Source organism: Trichechus manatus, unplaced genomic scaffold (genome assembly GCF_000243295.1).
Source record: "Trichechus manatus latirostris isolate Lorelei unplaced genomic scaffold, TriManLat1.0 scaffold00235, whole genome shotgun sequence".
Lineage (NCBI taxonomy): Eukaryota > Metazoa > Chordata > Mammalia > Sirenia > Trichechidae > Trichechus > Trichechus manatus.
Genome location: NW_004444171.1, coordinates 878,938 through 902,691, shown reverse-complemented (window position 1 = coordinate 902,691; position 23,754 = coordinate 878,938). Strand labels below are relative to the sequence as shown.

At 40.7% G+C, this 23,754-nt stretch overlaps 1 protein-coding gene across 1 annotated transcript in view; it reads right to left on the bottom strand.

The window, feature by feature from the left end:
- The window catches only part of LOC101347972 (spermatogenesis associated 48), a 28,054-nt gene extending 4,718 nt beyond the window's left edge, over positions 1-23,336 (bottom strand). The window contains exons 1-3 of the mRNA XM_023743082.1: positions 23,001-23,336; positions 22,789-22,896; positions 7,122-7,229 (exon numbers count right to left, since the gene is read on the bottom strand). Coding sequence (XP_023598850.1) covers positions 7,122-7,229; positions 22,789-22,896; positions 23,001-23,023 — 239 coding nt within the window. The 5' untranslated portion in view covers positions 23,024-23,336. The remainder of the gene's footprint in view (positions 1-7,121; positions 7,230-22,788; positions 22,897-23,000) is intronic.
- Between the last annotated feature and the right edge of the window lie 418 nt (positions 23,337-23,754).

The following is a 23,754-nucleotide window of genomic DNA, read 5'->3' as shown; positions in this document are numbered from 1 at the left end:
TTTTCACAAACATAAACGGTGACTATACACATGGACCTCACCAGATGGAATATATAGGAATCAAATCGACTACATCTGTGGAAAGAGACGATGGAAAAGCTCAATATCATCAGTCAGAACAAGCCCAGGGGCTGACCGTGGAATAGAGCATCAATTGCTCATATGCAAGTTCAAGTTGAAACTGAAGAAAATTAGAACAACTCCACGAGAGCCAAAGTACAACCTCGAGTATATCCCACCTGAATTCAGAGACCATCTCAAGAATAGAGTTGACGTGTTGAACCCTAATGACCAAAGACCAGACGAGTTGTGGAATGACATCAAGGACATCATACATGAAGAAAGCAAGAGGTCATTAAAAAGACAGGAAAGAAAGAAAAGACCAAAATGGATGTCGAAAGAGACTCTGAAACTTGCTCTTGAACATCGAGTAGCTAAAGCAAAAGGAAGAAATGATGAAGTAAAAGAACTGAACAGAAGATTTCAAAGGGCGGCTCGAGAAGACAAAGTAAAGTATTATAATGACATATGCAAAGAGCTGGAGATAGAAAACAAAAGGAAAGAACACACTTGGCATTCCTCAAGCTGAAAGAACTGAAGAAAAAACACAAGCCTTAAGTTGCAACAGTGAAGGATTCTATGGCGAAAATATTAAATGATACAGGAAGCATCAAAAGAAGATGGAGGGAATACACAGTCACTATACCAAAAAGAATTGGTCGACGTTCAACCATTTCAAGAGGTAGCATATGACCAGGAACCGACCGTACTGAAGGAAGAAGTCCAAGCTGCACTGAAGGCATTGGTGAAAAACAAGGCTCCAGGAATTGATGGAATATCAACTGAGATGTTTCAACAAATGGATGCAGCTGTGGAAGTGCTCACTCATCTATGCCAAGAAATTTGGAAGACAGCTACCTGGCCAACTAACTGGAAGGGATCCACATTTATGCTTATTCCCAAGAAAGGCGATCCAACCGAATGTGGAAATTATTGAACAATATCATTAATATCACACGCAAAGTAAAATTTTGCTAAAGATCATTCAAAACAGCTGCAGCAACATGTCAATAGGGAACTGCCAGAAATTCGGCTGGATTGAGAAGAGGACGTTGAACCAGGGATATCATTGCTGACGTCAGCTGGATCCTGGCTGAAAGCAGAGAATACCAGAAAGATGTTTACATGTGTTTTATTGACTACGCATAGGCATTTGACTGCCTGGATCATAACAAATTATGGACAACGTTGCGAAGAACGGGAATTCCAGAACACTTAATTGTGCTCATGAGGAACCTGTACACAGATCAAGAGGTAGTTGTTCGGACAGAACAAGGGGATACTCTGTGGTTTAAAGTCAGGAAAGCTGCGCGTCAGGGTTGCATCCTTTCACCATACCTATTCAATCTGTATGTTGAGCAAATAGTCTGAGAAGCTGGACTCTATGAAGAAGAAAGGGGCATCAGGATTGAAGGAAGACTCATTAACAACCTATGGTATGCAGATGACACAACCTTGCTTGTTGAAAGTGAAGAGGACTTGAAGCACTTACTGGTGAAGATCAAAGACCACAGCCTTCTGTATGGATTACACCTCCACATAAAGAAAACAGAAATCCTCACAACTGGAACAACAAGCAACATCATGATAAACAGAGAAAATATCAAAGTTGTCAAGGATTTCATTTACTTGGATCCACAATCAACACCCATGGAAGCAGCAGTCAGGAAATCAAAAGATGCATTGCACTGGGCAAATCTTCTGCAAAAGACCTCTTTTAAAGTGTTGAAAAGCAAAGATGTCACCTTGAAGACTAAGGCGTGCCTGACCCAAGCCATGGTATTTTCAAACGCATCATATGCACGCGAAAGCTGGACAATGAATAAGGAAGACCTAAGAAGAATTGATGCCTTTGAATTGTGGTGCTGGTGAAGAATACTGAATATACCATGGACTGCCAAAAGAACGAACAAATCTCTGTCTTGGAAGAAGTACAACCAGAATGTTCCTTAGAAGGAAGGATAGCAAGACTACGTCTCACATACTTTGGACATGTTGTTGTCAGGAGGGATCAGTCCCTGGAGAAGGACATCATGCTGGGTTAAGTACAGGGTTGGCAAAAAAGAGGAAGACTCAACGAGATGGATTGACACAGGGGCTGCAACAATGGGCTCAAGCATAATGACTGTGCGCATGGCACAGGACTGGGCAGTGTTTCGTTCTGTGGTGCATAGGGTTGCTGACTCAGAACTGACTTGATGGCACCTAACAACAACAACAGTCGCTCCTAGGAAACCCTATGAGGCAGTTCTACTCTGTCCTATAGGGTCGCTATGAGTCAGAACTGATGGGACAACGAGTTTTTTTTTTTAAGTGAGTTGTAGAAATACCTGGTGGTAGGAGGTGGTGCAAACAGTTAACACACTGTACTGCTAACTGAAAAGTTGAAAATTTGAGTCTACCCAGAGGTACCTCAGAATAAATACCTGGCAATCTAATTCCAAAAAATCATCCATTGAAGACTCTGTGGTGGACAGTTCTACTCTGCACATTGGAGGGATCTCCATGAGTTGGAGTTGACTCAATGGCAACTTGTTTTAATAGGCTGTAAGCTGTCTGCTCTCACATAATTTTCTTAACTTCACTCTTAGTTTGCTCATCTACCAAGCGGGAATAAATTCGTTCTACCAAATTTGTTGTGAGAATTAAAAGAAAGAAAATAACTGTGACAATGTCTAAGACTATGCAAATTATATTTTCTTACCTTGGCTGCCAATATTGCCAAACCTCCTCTCACACCCAGTATTGGCAGTCTCAACTCTGACACACCACCCATCAGCTATTGCGAGCTACCCTACAAGCCTACCACCTGCAGTAATTTTGCCAAAAATTGGAATCATGTACACAATGTGATGCTTGCATGTGGCAGCTTTGTTTTTGTTTTCTTTTTTCTTACGTTGGGGCAAAGGGCCATTAAAGTGAAAGCTAAAACTTCTGTAAGGTTACATTCTGGTGTGAGGGTATGTGCAAGAAACACTGGGCTGTAATGGAAATATGAGTTGAAACAAATGCATTTGTACACACATTTCCTTCTTTACGAATTTGGAGAGCCACAAAACCCCTCCTTATTCACCTCCTGTGCTTCCTTATCTCTTCATTTCAAATCTCTTCCCATAATTTCTTTCCCTTATACTTTTCTGTGCCTCACCCGATATTAATCCTAGAACACAGCTCGACTCTGTCCTTCCTGCTCAAAATGCTCCTTGGTTGGCATTTGAGGCCTGAACAATTTAACCTGAGCTGACTTTGCAGCCTGATTGACCAAAGAGCTCCACATGTGGCATCCATGCCATGGAGACAGCCGTAGCCCCTGCTCTCCTGTCTCTTGGTATGTCTGTGGTCTGGCAAGAGGAGCACGTTCTCTGACTGGTGGTGTTGGAATTCAGATTGTAAGAGATGAAGGAGAGAGCGGGCAGGGAGGAAGCAGAGGCAGCGAGTGAAAGGAGAGCGGCTGGTTGCTTTTTAGAGAAGTTCAGAAGTGAAAGGAAGATCAGGAGAGAAGTGGGTGGTCAGAGGGTAACACATTTGCTTTGTGCAGTAGGGAGACTCAATGCGTTTCTTCATAACCAATGGGCCAACTGGGGAGACACGAAGGCCTCATGGTAAGCAGGGAGACAGTAGGAGTGAGTAGGATGAAGATGGAATGATTGACCTTTAAAAAGTAAGACATGTCTTTCTGGGAGAAAAAGACAAAGGATAGTGATGGGAGTAGAGAGTCTAATGTGAGGAGGAGAGGGAGTGGCAACAGGGGAACAAGAAGGTCTCCATGGACCATAGTGGATGAGCCAGAAAGCAGAAGGTAAGACCTTCTGTTGAGAGTGTCCTGGGGAGGAGATGGGATTGGAAGTTTACATAGTATAGAAAGTTCTGAAATATAGCCACTTCGGGGAATGGTGTAGGCTCTTAAAAACAGCCGAGTGAATTGCAGAGGGGCAGTGAGGTACAGTTGAGGTTGACATTCAGGAGTCCCCAGGGGATGCCTGAGCACAGACAGCTTCTTACAAATGAAATAACAGGAAAAAGTGCATCACAGCAGATAGATACCATCAGGAGGAAGTTAGCTCATGGAGTTCTCATGATACTCATCAGAGAGACCTAGGCTCACACTTTCACTGAAAATTTTAAGCAAAAATAACATTACACATAGTGTCCCAAAAAATCAGAGGCAATACCTGATGATGAAGAGCCTGGAGGGCCTGAAAGGAGCAAGTTTCCTCTGAACATGGGATCAGGAGGGCCAGTCTCAGTGCGAAGCCCAGGGCTTCCTGCTGAGAGGGCACCAGTCTCTGTGCTTTCTCACTCTGGACCATCTAGGCTCTGGAGTCTAGAGCTGTGGTTAGAGGAGATCTGGACCCCTAGCAAACACCAGCTCTCCTTCAGTATCGGTGACCTTGGCTGCATGTCTCTGGGGCCTTATGTACACTCTGTGAAGAAGAATCTCAGAGAAGCCGCCTCAGAGGTTGATTATCTCTGTCCCCACTCTGGGAAGCTGGGTGACAGATGCATGTACAAGAGGTGTGAAATGAATGTGAAGGCCACCCAGGACTCTGCAATAGGCCTAAGTCTGGAAATGAGTTTCCTGCTGTAAGACACAAGCTCTTTTCTCTAGTGGTAGCAGTAGGTGACAATTTTACAATTAGAAATAAAGATTTCTCTGAAAGATAGTAGGAACGTTTCACCACACATTGGATAGATAGCTGGATTATGTGGTTGTGGAAACAAGTGTTAAACCAACAGGATGTTGGGGGTGGGATCTTCGTTGCTTAGGGTGAGAAGACGGCTTGTGAAACAGAAAGGTAGGAATGAGAGATTCCTGCTGTTTTCCCTGACATAGCATCTTTGAGTTGGATCCCTCCTATATGGTTAACCATTTAGATACAGAATTTTATCTTACCTCTTTTGGGATAACAAATCTAAATACAGATACAAGGGTGCATTTAATTTTGACATTGTTTCTTTATGTCCTTCTATGAAACAAAATATGTTAACTGCCTAAATTTCTGCTGGTCCTGCCTTGGATATGGATTTGTGGCATTTATCTTTAGAGAAAACTGATTGAGTGCAAAATATTAGCCAAGAAAACCAAAGATCTCTGTTAAAAATTGTTCTCAGCAGATGGCCTAGGGACTCTAGACAATCATCAAACCAAAAATTTAGATAAAACCATGAAGCTCTCTGTCTGCAGGCACCTTTCCTTTCCTGAATTAGTCCCGTACTGCCCATAGAACTGGGTCATGCGTGCAGGGAATGTGGAAGACAATTAGGATCCCCTATGCACAGTGGCATAGAAGAGGCTAGCAGTGGCCCTGAGGAGCCTCCATCCTATAACTTCATATTGCATGGTGAGCTCTACTTGCTGAGGGCTCCCCGGGGCATGATAATCCATGCCTACATGCAGGGGGCCCTCAAATACCTATAAAACAAACTCCCATGCCGAGTCACCTCATAAATCACTTCCTCTGTGGTCTCGTTTTGTGCCCCCCTGCAGATCAGGTTCCCACTGCAACTTGTGTGTGCCTAGGTTTCCTTATCTGTAAAATGGGGACAATAACAGTACTTTCCTCCCAGGGTACTGGGACAGTTAAATAAACTATTACATGTAAAGTACTTAGTGGAGTACCTGGGGATAAGAAGCACTCAGTCAATGTAAGTAATGATGATGATGATGATACCTGTCACCCTGTACTATAGGTGTGGATTACCTCTTTCTGACTGCTAGACTTGAAAACAGGGTCCAGTTCTTGTGAATTACTGGAATACAGTAATTACTGGAATACAAAATTTTGTTGATTTAATGAAAGAACATACAAACTGACAAATGCATGAGTGAATGAGAGAATGAGCAGCTGGATGAATGCAAGAAGCCCTTACACAGGAGCTCTCCCTGTTTACAGGAGCTGTCTCTGTTCCCAGGAGATGTTCTTTGCATTGTTTTTAAGAAATTTTTAAGAAGTTGGTGGAAGCAGGAGCTTGGGCTCGGGCACCTCCATAGCATGCCCCTTGCCAGGCACTTTCTAGTTTATCACCTCTCCCACATCACCTTGTCTTTTCTTCTTCAGAGCACATCTCACTATCCAAAATCATTTCATTTCTTTAGTTATTTGTCTACTTCTTTATTATCTATCTCCCAGGCTGAAACGTTAAGCTCAGGAGTGTGGGATCTTTTCCGCCTTGTTCATCACTGTATCCTCTGTGCCTCCAACAGTAAGTGACCCAGAAGGGATGCTCAATAAATGCTTGATGAATGAATGAATGAACGAATGAATGTTCTATCAAAATGATAATCTAGGAGAAAAAAGTGCCCTTTGGGAGTGAGAACTGCTCCCTTCGCCCCAGCCTTCCCCACCCCCTACCCCGCCTGTCCTACCAGGATAGTTTGTTTGTTTGCACCAGGCCAGCATCTAGACCTGGTTAAGGCTCCATCTGTATTTTCAAAACTCTGTCATCTTATCTGCAAGACTAGGTCTTTGACCAAGTGTTTTCAAATTTGAGTGATAATGAGTAATAGCGTGCATTTTCTCACTCGCAGCTTCAAATACAGGAATCCTCAGCAGGCTTCCATCTAACCTCTATTTTCAATTTGCAAAAATCTATCTAAAAATATATATGACTTTCAACAGAATTTTGCCTTTCAGCAAAGGTAAGGTGATTATTCACAAGAAGTAAATATGTGTCTCATGTAAATATTTCTCATGCATCCAAGTAACACGCATCTTCTTATGATAATGCAGAAGGATAACATCCAAAGCTGTGAGTCCAAGAGGCAAAGATGCTCTCCACCTACAATACCTTAAATATCCTAATATGCTCCATTTTGCAACATCAATATTAACATTAATCTGCATATGCTTTTCAATGCAATTTAGAGTGACACTAATAAAGGCCTAATAAAGATCCCCTCTGTAGGAGAATAAACTCCTTTCTCTTTTCGGACTAGACACCTCATTTTTTAAAATAATTTAAATTTACTCTTAGTATTTAATTGTTCTTTAATGGAATAACATAATTAGAATTTCACCCTAATGTGTCTGAGAAGATTGAGTAATAGGATTCATACTTACCGATGCACTTCTGAATCTGGTGATGGGGTTGTTGGTGGAATATTAGAATTTGCTGGGTGGGTAGCTGTGAAATGAACCTTGCCACTATATCCTGGGATATTGCCAGAGCTAAAGCAAAGAGTTAAAGAGGGAGGAGAGGAGAGATTAAAATGATGACTTGTGAAATAGCCATGGTAACTAGCACCCAGATATGAAAACCATAAAGGAGGATTACTCCGGGTTTTTTGCCTATATAGGTTCTGTAATGTGGGCTGTCCAAACAGGAAAGAAAGCAGGCATAGGGCACGCTGATGCAGAGGTACGTAGATTACAGCTCTACTCTAGGATCGCAAAAAATTTTTTCAAGTCCATATTTTTCTATTATTCTAAATTTGCATGTACTTTATATACAAGATTCACTGCTGAGGTGGGTTTCATGATGAAGAAAGAGATTAGTTCTTTACCAAACAGCAGACCTGTACTCCACACCTAACATCACAGAATGCTGATTTCAATACTAGTGGACACATGCTCTTACATTTGCAACTGAGTTATTTTTTATAAAATGTCTTTCATGTCACCAGCAACATACTACATTACTGATTTCAGACAATTTCCTAAAATTGCACACTTTGAAAACAAGTTTAAACAAGTATATTAATTCTATATTGGCTTGTTTAGTTTAATTTCACTTCTTCTTCTGCTTTCTCTTTCTTTTTCCCATACCCGTGAGTGAGTTAAGGGAGGGAAAGAAAAATGTAAGAAAGCACAGGGAAGCTTCTTTAGTGTGAATAGAAAAAAACCTCCCTAAGAAAAGCCAATGAATATTCAAAAGAAATATTTATATAGAGAGTTCAGAGAAATGTACAGTAAGAATAACTAATATTGGTGCCATTTTTACAGCATACAATCTGCTTTACACGGATTATTTCGTTTAGTGGGTATGATAATCCTGAGAGGTAGTAAGTCTGAATTATAGGGACAGGCGCTATGTGAGATTCCATCCTGTGTGCAGCTTAAGACACGCTGCCTTACCCTCAAGGAGTTTATAAAATACTTAGAGAGTTAAGGAAGATATGAGATTTACACTGCATTTCAAGGAGCAAGAGCACACTATATGCAAATTTTGAGCCTCAGTTAAATATCATACCAGTTTTTTATGGAATTCAGCTTTTAGTATTGATTCAGTGCCACAGCGATAGCTTTTTGTGCTTATTTCAGAGGTGGGAAGAGAAACAGCACCATCATCAACGTACTGATAGTAAGGAGAATGCCAGCCATCAGTGGTTTCTGCTTCCCATGCTGAGTGCCTTTCTTCGAGAGCATGTCACCCTTTGGAGTGGTTCTTTATTCTAAATTCATGCACAGACAAAATGCAACAACGCAGCAACAATCGAACCTCTGGCAAAGGTGAAGGATGCTCCAACAGTGGATCTCTTGGTTATATATATATCTACATCCTTCCCCCTCACCCCACGCACACACTAAGCCAAACAAAACTTTTCCAGGAACCATTTATCTTAGGACTAATCTTCTAAATATGGAGTTTAAGGAGGTGGCTCATTCATAAACTGTCACGTGATAAGGCATACAGATGGTAGACCAACTCAAACCAAACCCAAGGCCATCAAGTCAATTCTGATCCATAGTGACCCTGTAGGACAGAGTGGAACTGCCACATAGGGTTTCCAAGGCTGTAATCTTTACAGAAGCAGACTGCTACATCTTTCTCCCATGGAGCGGCTGGTGGGTTCAAACCATTGACAGTCAAGCGCTTTAATCACTGCATTACCAGGGCTCCTTACAGAAGAAAGAAGGGGTAGTGAAATGGGTATGTTTTCAAGAGTCAGGACAAAGGGTCAGACCTCAGGACTCTGCTCACTGGCTTTCAGATCCCGGCCATTGACTCAATCTCTCATCTGTTGAAAAGGGTGAAACCATCAACCTGAAGGACATGGGTGAGAGTAAACTGAGATACTCCATGCGAAATGGTCTACAGAAATTAATATGTTAATATTAATATAGGAGTACTTGGGTGGCACAAAAGATTAAGCATTTGGCTATTAACCGAAAGGTGAGCATTTCAAACTCACCCAGAAGTACTTTGGAAGAAAGCCCTGACAATCTGCTTCCAAAAAGTCACACAATCATAAAAAAATCTATGGAATGCAGTTCTACTCTGAGACTCATGGGGTCACAAGGCATCAGAATGGACTCAACAACAACTTTTTTTTTTTTTAATATTATAATTTCTTGGTATCCTAACATGCATTGATTATGTGTTGATATAAGAATGTTAGAGGAAAAAAAAAATTTTACCAGACAAGGAATTGCACAAATAGACCTCTTAAGTGTCTCCCAACTTTATCACCTATGACTCTGTAGGTGATGTCTTACTGCCTTGGAGGCAGTAAAATTAGGGATATCCTGACACTAATATAATGAAGAGAAATTAACCCCAGGGCAACACCAGAATAAATGGTAGAAATTAATGGATTTTTATAAGATTTGGAAAATACGTCAGCTAAAGTGCATGATAAACAGAGAAAAGACTGACGTTGTCAAGGATTTCATTTTACTTGGATCCACAATCAATGCCCATGGAAGCAGCAGTCAAGAAATCAAATGATGCATTGCATTGGGCAAGTTTACTACAAGAGATCTCTTTAAAGTGTTAAAAAGCAAAGATGTCACCCTGAAGACTAAGGTGCGCCTGACCCAAGCCATGGTGTTTTCAATCACCTCATATGCATATGAAAGCTGGAGGATGAATAAGGAAGACCAAAGAAGAATTGATGCCTTTGAATTGTGGTGTTGGTGAAGAATGTTGAATATACCATGGACTGCCAAAAAAACAAACAAATCTGTCTTCGAAGAGGCACAGCCAGAATGCTCACTAGAAGCGAGGATGGCGAAACTTTGTCCCACATATTTTGGACATGTTATCAGGAAGGATCTGTCCCTGGAGGACATCATGCTTGGTAAAGTAGAGGGTCAGTGAAAAAGAGGAAGACCCTCAATGAGATGGATTGACACAGTGGCTGCAACAAGGGGCTCAAGCATAGCAACGACTGTGAGGATGGTGCAGGACCGGGCAGTGTTTTGTCCTGCTGTACACAGGGTTGCTATCAGTCAGAACCGACTCAACAGCACCTAACGACAACAAAGTGCAGGAGAGGCCCACGGCACTGGGAGCCCCATAACCAACCGTGAGATTTTACTCAAGTAAGGAAAGCACTCTCAGCCTTACTCAGTCAACTGAAGAATAAGGATAACACTAACTTATAGCAACACTCAGGGATTAATAAGTTAAATGGATATGAAAGCTGCTAGCAAATCATTAACATTCAATAGGTGCTCAGCTAATTTTAGCTGAAACATACGACTGTAAAGAATTAAGAAATTTACAAAATAAGAGCTGTGTAAATGGGGCATGCCAAGTTTATCCAGTGCAGATGCTGTAAAGATGTTAAGAGTGTGGTTTCCAAACGTTGCTGCACATTGGACTCTTCATGGGATCTTTAAAAGGTACTGATATCTGGCTTCCACTCCCAGACCTTTGGATTTAACTGGTAAAGGGGTGTAACCTGAGAATTGGGCTTTTCAAAAGCTCTCCGGATTTTAATGTGCAGGGAAGTTTGGAAAGCTCTGCTTTAGCACTGCATTTTCAGACTTGTTGGAGGAACCTGGGTGAGTGAACTAATGCTGCCAAATTCTAGGTAGTGCCCTTCAGTTTTGCTGGGAATGTTCTTGAAGAAATGTAGCTGTAAGTTAAGGAGGTAACAAAAAATGGACCAAAATTATTCATGTGTATGTCTCTCCCCCAAGCATTCTTTAAAGCTTCCATGCATGTTACAAAGGAAATACCCTTAATTTGTGTGGGAGGTTTTTTCCACTGCCCCTAAAATACCTGCAGAATTAAAATGCCTCAAAATTCATAGTCTTCCATTAGAGTAATGTCTTAGGATGGGTTTCTCTAGAGAAGCAAAACCAGTGAAATGTGATACATACACATTTCACTGGTTTTGCTTCTCTAGAGAAACCCATCCTAAGACATACTAAGATACACACACACACACACACATACACAACCTTGTTTCCTGAAAGTGAAGAAGACTTAAAGCACTTACTGATGAAGATCAAAGACTACAGCCTTCAGTGTGGATTACAACTCATCATAAAGAAAACAAAAATTCTCATAACTGGACCAATAAGCAACATCATGATAAATAGAGAAAATATTGAAGTTGTCAAGGATTTCATTTTACTTGGATCCACAATCAACACCCACTAAAGTAACAGTCAAGAAATCAAACAATGTATTCCACTGGGCAAATCTGCTGCAAAGGACCCCTTTAAAGAATTGATAAAGCAAAGATATCACTTTGAGGACTAAGGTGTGTCTGACCCAAGCAGTGATATTTTCAATCACCTCGTATGCATGTGAAAGCTGGACAATGAATAAGGAAGACCAAAGAAAAATTGATGCCTTTGAATCATGGTGTTGGTGAAGAATATTGAATATACCATGGACTGCGAGAAGAACGAACAAGTCTATCTTGGAAGAAGTACAGTGCTCCTTGGAAGCGACGATGGTGAGACTTCATCTCACATACTTTGGACATGTTATCAGGAGGGACCAGTCCCTGGAGAAGGACGTTGTCTTAGGCTGGGTTCTCTAGAGAAGTTAAACCAGTGAAGTGTCTATATACATATATATATATATATAGAGAGAGAGAGAGAGAGAGAGAGAGATTTATATCAAGGAATTGGCTCACACATTTGTAGAGGCTGGAAAGTCCTAAGACCATGAGTCAGGCCGGAGGCTTCTCTTGACTCACATAGCTGCAGGGGCTGGTGAACCCAAGATTGGCAGGTCAGACAACAAGCCTCTGGCTCACAGGCTGTGGAGGTTGATGAATTCCAAGATTGGCAGGTAAGCTGCTAGCTCAAGTCCCAAGAACTGGACGTCAGATGAACAGGAGCCAGTTTCAGGATTCAGAGTGAGCAAAAGCCCACGAGTCTTGCCAGAAAGTGCACCTATATTGGATGCAGGCCACACCCCCAAGGGAACTCCCTTTCAACTGAATGGTTACTCACAGCAGATCCTATCATGGAAGTGATCACATTATATTAGATCTCATCATGGAGGAGATTACATCATAATAGGACTGCCAGACTACATCATAACTGCCAAACCACTGAGAATCATGGCCCAGGCAAGTTGACATACAACCTTAACAATCACAGACATCATGCTGATAAGGTATAGGGTCAGTGAAAAACAGGAAGACTCTCCAAGAGATGAAATGACACAGTAGCTGCAACAATGGGCTCAACATAGTAATGACTGTGAGGATGGCGCAGGACTAGACAGTATTTTGTTCTGTTGTACACAGGGTCACTATGAGTTGGAACAGACTTGATGGCACCATCAAATCGTTTCTAACTCATAGCAACCCTATAAAACCAAAAACCAAACCTGTTGCTGTTGAGTCGATCCTGACACATAGCAACCACATAGGATAGAATAGAACTGCCCTATAGGGTTTCCAGGGAGTGGCTGGTGGATTTGAACTGCCAGCCTTTTCGTTAACAGCCGAGCTCTTAACCATTGCACCAACAGCAGCGCTATAGGACAGGGTAAAATTGCACCACAGGGTTTCAAGGCTGTAATCTTTACGGAAGCAGACTACCACATCTTTCCCCCCCAGAGTGGCTGGTGGATTCGAACAGCCAACCATTCAGTTAGCAGCTGAGCACTTAACCACTGCACCACCAGGGCTCCTTTATACAGAGAGATTCATCTCAAGGAAATGGCTCACGTGGTTGTAGAATCTGGCAAGTCCCAAGTTCGTGGGTCAGGTGTCAGGTTGGAGGCTTCTCCTGACTCACGAAGCTGCGGAGGCCGAGGAATCCGAGATTGGCAGGTAAGATGGCAGACTGCTGGCTCACAGGCTGTGGAGACTGACGAATCCCAAGATCAGCAAGCAATATGGCAGGTCACTGACTCATCATCAAGAACCAAAGGTCAGATGACGATGAGCTGGATGCAAGGTCCAGAGCGAGCAAAAGCCAGTGAGCTTTGCCAGAACATCCATATATATTGGATGCAGGCCACACCCCCGAGGAAACTCCCCTTACAACTGATTGGCTGATGACACTAGATCATATTATTTAGGTTATTACATTATCATATAACAGCCAAATTATATCATGACATAACTGCCAAATTACTTCATTACATAACTGCCACAATACAGCATTATATAACTGCCAAACCACTGAGAATCATGGCTCAGCCAAGATGACACACATCTTAACCACTACAAGGAGTTAACGAGTCAGGGAGAAGGAAATAAGCAATTGCTATAAAACTTCATACGGCTCTATATACCTCTATAGCACACTATCACATTGATGTTAAATGGTATTATAACCAAAACCAAAAACAAACCCGTTGCCATCGAGTCAATTCCGACTCATAGTGACCCTTGTATTACAGTGTTATGTTATGAGATATGATGTGATATGGTAAACCAAACCCACTGCCATCAAGTCAATTCTGACTCACAGTGAACCCATGTGTTACAGAGTAGAAATGCTCCATAGAGTCGTCTTGGCTGTAATCTTCACAAAAGCAGATTGCCAGGCCTTTTTTCTGCTTAACCACTGGGTGGGTTGAACCGCCAACCTTTAGGTTGGTAGACAAATGCAAATTGCTTGCACTTCCCAGGGACCTATGATGTGGTATACAATGTCTATATGATATCAAATAATAAGATACCATAAAATAGTGGACTGCTTAAAAATCAAACAACCAAACTCATTGATGTTGAGTCAATTCCACCTCACAGCAACCCTACAGGACAGAGTAGAACTGTCCCATAGGGTTTCCAAGGAGTGGCTGGTGGATTTGAACTGCCAACCTTTTGGTTAGCAGCGGAGCTCTTAACCACTGCGCCACCTTAGGCTTGAGAAATAAATTCAGTTACATAATAAAAAGCCAAATATTTGAAAACAAAAGCCCTCACCTACACTGCTTATAATATATTCCATGTAAACTTGTACATAATATCACGAGGGGATTTTTGTAGCAGGCTGATCTTATGATGGACACTCTACAGACCAGCTGCTGATACTAGGTTTAAATTATGCCTTAGATGGAGGAAACAAAGCTCTCAAAAACACTGAAACTTACAGGCTTTGAAATTAATTTCCAGGTTAGTTACATGTTAAAAGATGTCCCCACCCCCATTTCAGGAAAGCATAGAGAAGCAGGAACCAAATAAAAAATGAGAAGTCTTCATTTTTGTCTTTTTCTCCTCAGCTTCCAGTCCTTCAAATAACCTCTTTTGTACCCCTATTTCCAAATAAGCCTGGACTTGGTTCAGTAATGGCTAAGTTTTAATAGCTTATTGCCAAGTTTACAACTAACTGGTTTTGCTCAATGAAGCATAATAAAATATGTTGCTGTTAGGTGCTATTGAGTCGATTTTGACTCATTGCAACCCCATTTATAAGGTTAGAACTGGCCCATAGGGTTTTCTAGGATGTAATCTTTATGAGAGCAGGTTGCCTCGTCTATCTCCCACAGAGCTGCTGGATGGGTTCAAACTGCCAACCTTTTGGTTAGCAGCCAACTGGTTAGCCCTTGTGCCACCAGGGTTCCTTGTATAATAAAATACACATTAAATAATTTAAGAAAATAAAGAAGTTTAGTGTATCAGACAAAAAAAAAGTATGCAATTAAAATCTAAATAAAAAATACAGAGAATGTTGGGAAAACCATGTTATATATAGAATATATGTAGATAAAATTTTGGGCTTTTTTCCATTTTTTTTTTTTCCACCAAAAGGAAAAAAAAATGTTGCCGTGGAGTATTCCACATGTGTCAGAGTAGAACTGTGCTCCACAGGGTTTTCTCTGGCTGATATTTTGGAAGCAGATTGCCAGGACTTGCTTCTGAGGAACCTTTGTAAGACAGGGCTACAGCCACAGAGCCATTTTTTCTTACCCTCAAGACAACCCCTTACTCAGCCCGTTTCCTGGAGTTCTTTCTTTTCCTCCTCAGAACCTCCTTGAAGAGAAACAGCCATGGGCTGGCCAAAACTGACTAAAACTGGTCCTGCCCACCCCCCCATCTTGGCACTCCAGATAACCTTTAGCTCATTAACTGCCTCATGCATGGTAAATTCTCCCCTCCTGGGTGGAGAGCTAACATGCTAATGAACAAAAATGGCTCACGTCCTCCTGCGCAGGGAGTTGAACCCGGGCCTTAAAAAATGCTTACTCATTCTAAAACACTCCAGTACCTGAGCGCGTGCCATTCTGTATTTTGAAACTGTCCTGCGTATATAAACTAACCTCAACAAGCTGCCTGTGAGGAAGCCTTGGATGGAGCACAGCCCCATCTGTCTCCTTGCTTGGCCAACCAATAAAGTTGCCTTTCATTCTCCCCAACTCGGTTTCCGTCTTTTTGGCTCTGGACAGAGTTGCGCTGAGCAGAACCTGGAGTTCTCCACAACATCTGGGTTAACAGCCAAGTGCGTTAACCGTTTGTACCACTGTATGCTATAGACGTGACTAACACTCATTGACTGGGTACTGTATTCCAGGAACCCTTCTAAATGCTTTACTTGTATTGATATATTTAATTCTCACAAAACCCCTGTATGGTAGCTCCTATTATCATCCCTGTTTTATAGTTGAGGGAACTGAGACAGAGAAAGTATCATGCCCAGAGATAACCAAGTTCAAAAGTGGTATAACTGGATCCTAACGCTGGCAGTCTGGCTACTGGGTGGACACCTGCTGTCTCTGCACAGAACCAGAAGCCTTGGGCTTTGGAGACAAAGAGATCAAGTTTGAAGGATCATTTGCATTGCTGGGAAATCCCCCTCCTGCTCTTACACACATGGCTTCCAGCCTAACCAGGAGCATCTTGTATTTATTCAGGGTATGTTCTTTGCAGAGCAGAGCTGTGAGTGTAAGTTCAGGTCAATTCCACAATCTTTTTGTGAGCTCTCGTGGTGCAGTGGTTAAGAGCTTGGCTGCTACCCAACAGGGTGGCAGTTCGAATCCACCAGCCGCTCCTTGGAAACCCTGTGGGGCAGTTCTACTCTGTCCTATAGGTTACTATGAGTCAGAATCGACTCGACAGCAATGGTTTTGGGTGTTGGGTGGTGCACTGGTTAAGCGCCCAGCAGTTCAAACCCACCAGCCGCTCCACGGGAGAAAGATGTGGCAGTCTGCTTCCATAAAGATTACAGCCTTGGAAACCCTATGGGGTAGTTTTACCCTGTCCTGTAGGGTCACTGTGAGTCGGAATTGGCTTGACAGCAACAAATTTGGTGTTTTTTTTGTTTTTGTTTTTGGTTTTTTTTTTCTTGAGAGGTATTCTCTGTCAGGTGTAGTTCTAGGCAGGAATCAAGCAGGCCTGGCTCCTGAGAGCTTTCAAAAGTAGTGTGTCAATTCAAAAAATGCATCTCTTAAGGTTGAAAGAACCCAAGTGGGGCAAACATCACACTGATTTAAAGTAAGAGACAGGGAGCGTGAGATGGCTCCAGGCAGAGCCTGTTAATTGTACCTCCCTTGTAGGGTTGTTGGAGGTGGTGTTCATGTTATGCAGGTAAAGTGCCTGGCTTAATGCCCAGCACGCAGCACGTGTGTGAGTAGAGGTACTAAGGAATGTCAGAAGTAGGGGTGGGGGACAAAACAGCAAAGGTGGGAAGAAAGCAGGAGGAAATGAAGTGACAAAGGATCAAGGCCTGGCTTCAGGGAGAGTTGGGCAGAACGGAGAGGTAAGAGAGACTTCAGAGAACTTGGTGGTTAAGAGACAGCTAGAGAGGAAAGGAGGTTACTTGTGAGTTTTGAATTTGATTGCTTTTGTTGCTCAGTGAAAAATGTAAATAAGACTAGAATTATTTTATGATGAGTTTTAGTCACGGGGGGCCCAGGTGGTGCAGTAATTAAGTGTTTGGCTGCTAACCATAAGGTCAGTAGTTTGAATCCACCAGCTGCTCCTTGGAAACCCTATGAGGCAGTTCTACTCTGTCCTACAGGGTCGTTATGAGTCGGAATCGACTGAGGGCAACGGGTTTTGTTTTGTTTTTTTAGTCATTGGACTGTGTTTCTCTGAATGTAATAACAGGTTGTGGCCCCAAGATATGTTCAGGAATTATTATTTTTATTGTATTATCATCATTACGTGGTGGTTATATATATTTTTCCTCCTGTGTTCTTAGGATCTTCAGCTTTTACATTCAGAAGGGGACACAGAAATAATATAACCCAAAGCCTTTATATTTTACATGAGGCTGAAGCCCAAGGAACCAGTTACCTGCCAAAGGCAAATGACACTTCCACGTGGATGAAAAGCAGGCGTTTGCCTTGGGGGCGAGAAGGCCCCTTCTCTGGCCTGCTCTTAGCCACTCCTGAAATGAGTGATCTTGGGCTCTTTAAGTCATTTACTCTGGCCTCAGACTCCTCATCTGTAAAACAGGGATAGAACTTGTTTCCACAGCTCTGGTCTCATCACACTATTTTGAAAAACAAATGAGAGAGTAGATGTGAAAGTACTCTGAAAGGCAGAAGTTTTGGGTTAGTGTAAGGAACTACTATTCATAATGTTATTCTTTAACCTGGGTTGCGGTAAGATTTCAAAAAAAAAAAAAAAAAGTGCTACAAAGCACAGTGACTGACAGGCCATCTCGCTCCTTCCACCTCAGACCTTAGCCAGGGGCTGCCTGAAGGACCGTTTGGACAAACTACTCATTATTAACAAATGCTTCCTCACAGAAATCGTTGAAGTAAAAACACAATAAATACGAAACCATGTGAGGTCCTGAAATTAAAAGATTTTAACTTAGAAGATAGTGCAGTGAAGGGACCTGTGTCATTTAGAAAAGCAGGAAATGGTGACTGGAAAAGTCCTAGGCTTGGGATCTGAAGGGTTCTCTGCCAGCTTCTGCTTTACTTGTCTCCACTCCCTGGGCAGACTGCTCTCAGTCTCTGTTTCCTCACAGGTAAAGCACAGGATCTAGACTAGATGAGATGCTTATATAGAAGATCCCAGTTAGTTCCAACATCCTAGAGTCAAGGACCAAAGAAAAAGCACTTTCAGCAGCTACTTTTCATTTTCTTAGGAAGACAAGGATTAAATGCTTTTGATTCTGACTTTTCACAGATTTGCTGTTACATATAATTTAATAGCTACGTGCCTTATACTGATGACTAATGACTGCAAAGCCCTTTAAACTACATGGAACTGTAAAATAATTACTGAAAGAAATTAACTGCTGAACCTTGTTCATTAAACTCTTGCAAAGAAAATAACTTTTGTGTTAAAGGGAAGGATAAAAAAATCAGATATGAAAAAAAATGGGGATGCTTACCTTAAATTAACTTACTTTACCTTAACTTTCCTGCTCAACATAGTCTATACGTGAGGGTAACTTTGTTTCATTAATATTATTATTATTATTGTATTCTGAATACAGTTTACTCCAATACAGTAAACTCAGTTCAGCACATGTTTGCTGAAGGAAGGAAAAAGCTGTTTAACCATCCCGAACTTCTATAACTGCTATTGAACCCAATGGAAATTTTGGGTTCTCCTAGTTCCTAAATTAGTCTCAAGTTAGAAAGTAGGAACTGCAGTGAGAGCAGCATTAAATATTTTGAGTTCCTTAACTCTAAATGCCATTTAAAAATTGGGCATGCCTATCAAATTTGAAGATACTTTTAATTTTAATGAGAAAACTCATGCAATCATTTCATTTTTAGGAATATATTCTACAGAAATGCAACATAACTGTCCAAAGATAAGAAATACAGCATAACTGACCAAACATATATGCAGAGGTTGTTTACTGCTGTATTGTCTATAATAGGAAAAAAAAAAAAAAGACTTTAGTAAGGACTAGGACTATATAAACTATTATATAGCTATGTGATAGAAAACCAAGCAGCCATTAAAAAGATTTTAGTAGGCCTGCATAGTGTTCAGAAAAAAATATCCAGTGCATATTTCAGTCACACACACACACACACACACACACACACACACACACACACACACACAAACACACACACGCATGCGCACACACAACTCATGCATGCACACAATAATAATATAAACATAATCATACAAAGCAGACATTCACAGGTGCATGGGGCAAAAGTCAAAAAGAATACCTCAATATTTAATAATAGGATTGAAAATGGAAGAGATCCTTAACATTTTACACTTTAAAAATATTTGAATTATTTGTTCGATGACCACATTTGGAAAAAAGAAAGAGATGTTTAGTGAGCTTTAGTGCTAGCATTGAAGGTCATCAGAAACCCTAGGCATAAACACTAGTTCCACTCTAAATTACATAATACTTTCAGAAAATAATTCGGCAACATGGTTAAGAATGCTTATGTATTTGGATGCTATAGTCCATTTCTGGGACTCTCCAAGTCGTGAAAAAGATTCATGTAAAAAGTGTTTGAGAGCCTTATTTATCATAGCAAAAAGTAGAAACAATTTACATATATAATCTGAGTAAGCTAGTTAATTATAGTACACCTACACAAATAAAAAATATGATGAGTTCATAATAACATGTTCCCACGATTATGTTGTAGTGTTGTAGTGGTAAAAATTCTATGTGCAGTATGATCATAGTTATACAAATACACAAAAGCAAGACTAAAACAATGCATATGGCAGATAGAAATATTCCAAATATTAATAATAACATGTTTTTTATGTGTGAAGTATGATTATTTTTTACAGTTATTGATTTTTCTGTACTTTTTTCTATAATTAGATTCAATCCAACAATAAAAATAACAAGCTATTTTTAAAATAATAGTACAATAACCATCAATATAAAAAACCATTGGACATATCAGATGAATTGGTGACCAGAAAAACAAAATTAATTAGTTAGGAAAATTTGAAGATATTTTCATTCACTAAGGAAATTGGTTATTCCAATAATTGGAATCACTTCAACTCAACAGTCAGTGACTTCAGCCCACACTCATCTGAAATATTACTTCCATTCAAGGGGTGGGGATATGGCCTGTCTTGGCCACCATGATTAAGTAACATCAATCATGAGGAAAACTCTAAAGATAATATCATAAAAATATTTCTTTAAAAGTTTACAACAAGAAAATAATGAAGAGTCATACTAGCTTCTGAAGAGGATGGTGCTCAATTTCTTGCTGGGCACAAAATCACTATGTTTATATCTCTGGCTTTTGAAGTTTATACAACGGACATATATCTATTGTTTCTGTACCTTGTTTTTTTTAGCTCAACGTGGCACTGGGCAAACTATTTGACATATTGTTTAGAGATTCATATATATGTTGTAAAACTATAAAGCGAAGCAAGTGAATGATAAGCCTAAAGTCTGAGGATGAGTTCTCCTGGGTTGGGGAGGGGGTGGCCAGCGCCATGAGATTGGGATAGACACACAGGCAGTTTAAAAGATACAGGTGAGATTCTGTTTCTTAAGCTAGGCAGGGGTGAACACACACATTTATTTATTATTTTCCTCTATCTATTACTATAATGCTATATATTCTTGTATCTCTCAATATTTCACAATAAAAATGGAAAACTATTTCTTCACATTAAATGTTAAGATTCTGTTAAAACTGAAAACTAATAGAAAGAAACTTTGCAACCTTGGAGGCCCTCTAGTGCCCAAATTGAACAAGAACAGTTAAGGTCTTCAATTCTTTTCCATTATTCACTCACAATTTCACATTTTTTAAAAACAGAAATTAACAGCAAGATAAGCTAGAATGGCATACTCCCAAATTTATTCAAGCTAAATTATATTTTTACATCAAATTTTAAACATTCTGCCAGACTGCACTTTACTCATTGAAGAATGACCCAAAAGAGTACACTTTCTTTAGCAAGAATATTTCATAAAACATTTCAAAGCTCAAATATACTTTTCCAAGGAGAAATATTAAACTATCATGCCTGTAGAGTATTTTAAAATTGGTTTTATTCCCATATCCTTCCTTTAATTCTTTTAGACTTACTATACCCATTGCCGTACCAACCCACTTGGAGCAAAGGAGACTGAAGAACACCAAAGACACAAGGAAAGTATTAGCCCAAGAGACAAAAGGGCCACATAAACCAGAGACTCCATCAGCCGGAGACCAGAAGAACTAGCTGGTGCCTGGCTACTACCAATGACCGACCTGACAGGGAACACAACAGAGAGTTTCGGAGGGAGCAGGAGAAAAGTACAGAGCCGAGCTCAAATCCACGTAAAAAGACCAGACTTAATGGTCTGACAAAGAGTGGAGGAACCCCCAAAACTATGGCTCTCAGATACTCTGTTAACCCAGAACTAAAACCATTCCCAAAGCCTACTCTTCAGACAAAAATTAGACAGGACTATAAAACAAAAAATAATACTTGTGAGGAGTGAGCTTCTTAGTTCAATCAGATACACAAGACCAAATGGGCGGCTTCTGTCTGGAGGCAGAGGAAAGCAGCAAGGGATAGGAGCTGGTTGAATGGACACAAGAAACCCGAGGTAGAAAGGGGGAGTGTGCTGTCACATTGTAGGGATTGCAACTAATGTCACATAACAATATGTGGATAAATTTTTGTATGAGAAATTAACTTGAGCTGTAAATGTTCACCTGAAGCACAATAAAAAATAAAATAAAACATCGAAAAAAAATGAAATTTACTTTTGAAACATATTTTATAGTTTGGCCAAATAATAAAAAGAATTAGATAGTTGTAATAAATAAGATAACATAGAAAAATTCAAAATTGTGTAGGATATATTATTGCACTTAACAAATAATAGAATATGTCAGTAGAAGGGCAATTATTGTGAAATTTTAACTACTTTGGCTCATGGGCACAACTGATGTTTTAAAACATAGAAATTAGTTAACATTTAAAAGCTTATCAGGATTTACGCTATTATGTTGCATGAAATCTTCTGCAAGGTTTGTCAATCATTCTAGAAACTGCTGGTAATGTCCATAATATTGCTCTGCTCAGTGGAATAACGAAGAGGACACAGGAGTTCAAGTGTGAGTCTGTCTTATGAAATCCTAGGCAAAACTGAAGTTATAAAGAAGGTTGTGATGAATCCCCAATATCAAATGGTGGCACTTAGGAAGTCCTTTCTCAACCGTAGGTGACTAGTGCCCATCTCATCTCATCTGTTGCCTCTGGCAACAAACACCTCCCAGGGCTATCGGACCATGCATGCCAACTCAGCAGGACAGTGTTCTGGAAAGCAAGACCCTAGCTCTGAAAAACTCACATATCTTGTTTTTGATAAAAAGCCAAGTTCCACCAACTCTAACAACTATCAGTTATCGGTCAGCCATGTCTCAGGTGCTTTACAAACATTATTGCTTCCCCTCACTGTCACCTTGCTTGGTGGCATTTTCCTCCACAGGTTTCAGATGAAGAAACTGAGGTCACCAAGGTGAAGTGACTTGCCCATGGCCCCCAGGTAAGTCAGTCTCAGAAACTGTAATCTCCTTTGTGACAAACTACACTTCTTTCACGAAACAGGAATCTTTCTTCTTAAATTCTGTTCTGTAACAGAACATTTTTTATACCTTCATTTATAGTAAAGTCAATCATCATATTTCATTCTAAAGGAAATATTTACGAATGTAACTCACCGACTCGTGTCCGTATACAGGGGTTTAGAGCTCCGAGGCTTGGCTAGAGATGTCAGGTCTCCGAAGGGATTGTCGACATCATCAGCATTCATGGACTCCACATAACCACTGTTGGGTGAAAAGAGAAAGAGAAGATGTGTGTTTGCTTATAAGAAAAACAGGTGAACAGTGTTCTTTCAATGGAAATCTCCTTTGCAAAAAATAGATCAAACCTCAAAATGCAAAAATAAACCATTCTCTCAAACAAGGCTGGAAGACGGAACAATTTGTCTTTAAAAAAAAAAAGAAAGAAAGAAATGGTAATTTTCTCTTCTTTGGGTAAGAGTCGCCAGGATCTTATGATCTCAAGTTTGGACCAAAGTGAGAGTAACTGCTGAGCAAAGGAACATGCTGTTTGTGCAGCCCTGATGTCCCCTCCATGGAGACTGAGAGGAAGCCCTGGGCAAGGCAGAAACCCAGAGGTGTTGGCTAGAGCTATTAAGAATCCTACAGGGATAGAAGGCTGGGCAGGGGCTTGGGAACCTGGACAATAAATGATGTGGCCTCAGGAGTCTGAGAGGGAGTCCTGGAGGCTGAGTTTGTCTGTCAGGGAGAGGGTATCCTAGAGGCACTTTTGAGGCCACTCAGAGGAACACTCGACAACTCTACTGTATAGCAGAAAAGGCATTAATAATGGGTGGAGGGGACTAAAAGTCTAGACTCCTCTGCTGTTTTCTTGGATCTACTTTGTTTCAAGGTTATTCTTTAGTCTGAAGCAGAGGGGAAGGTTTCAAAATGATGAATGCTTTCCTATCCATGGAAAGCCTGCCTTGAAGTTAGAAAAATAAGATGGTACATTCCCCTCACTTCAGTGTTAGTGAGCACATCATAACCTCTGCATCAAGTACAATGGTGTTTCTGGTTGACAACCTCCGAAAGTGGTAGCATCCAAGTTATTTTATCTCATAAAATAGCCTATTTTAGAAA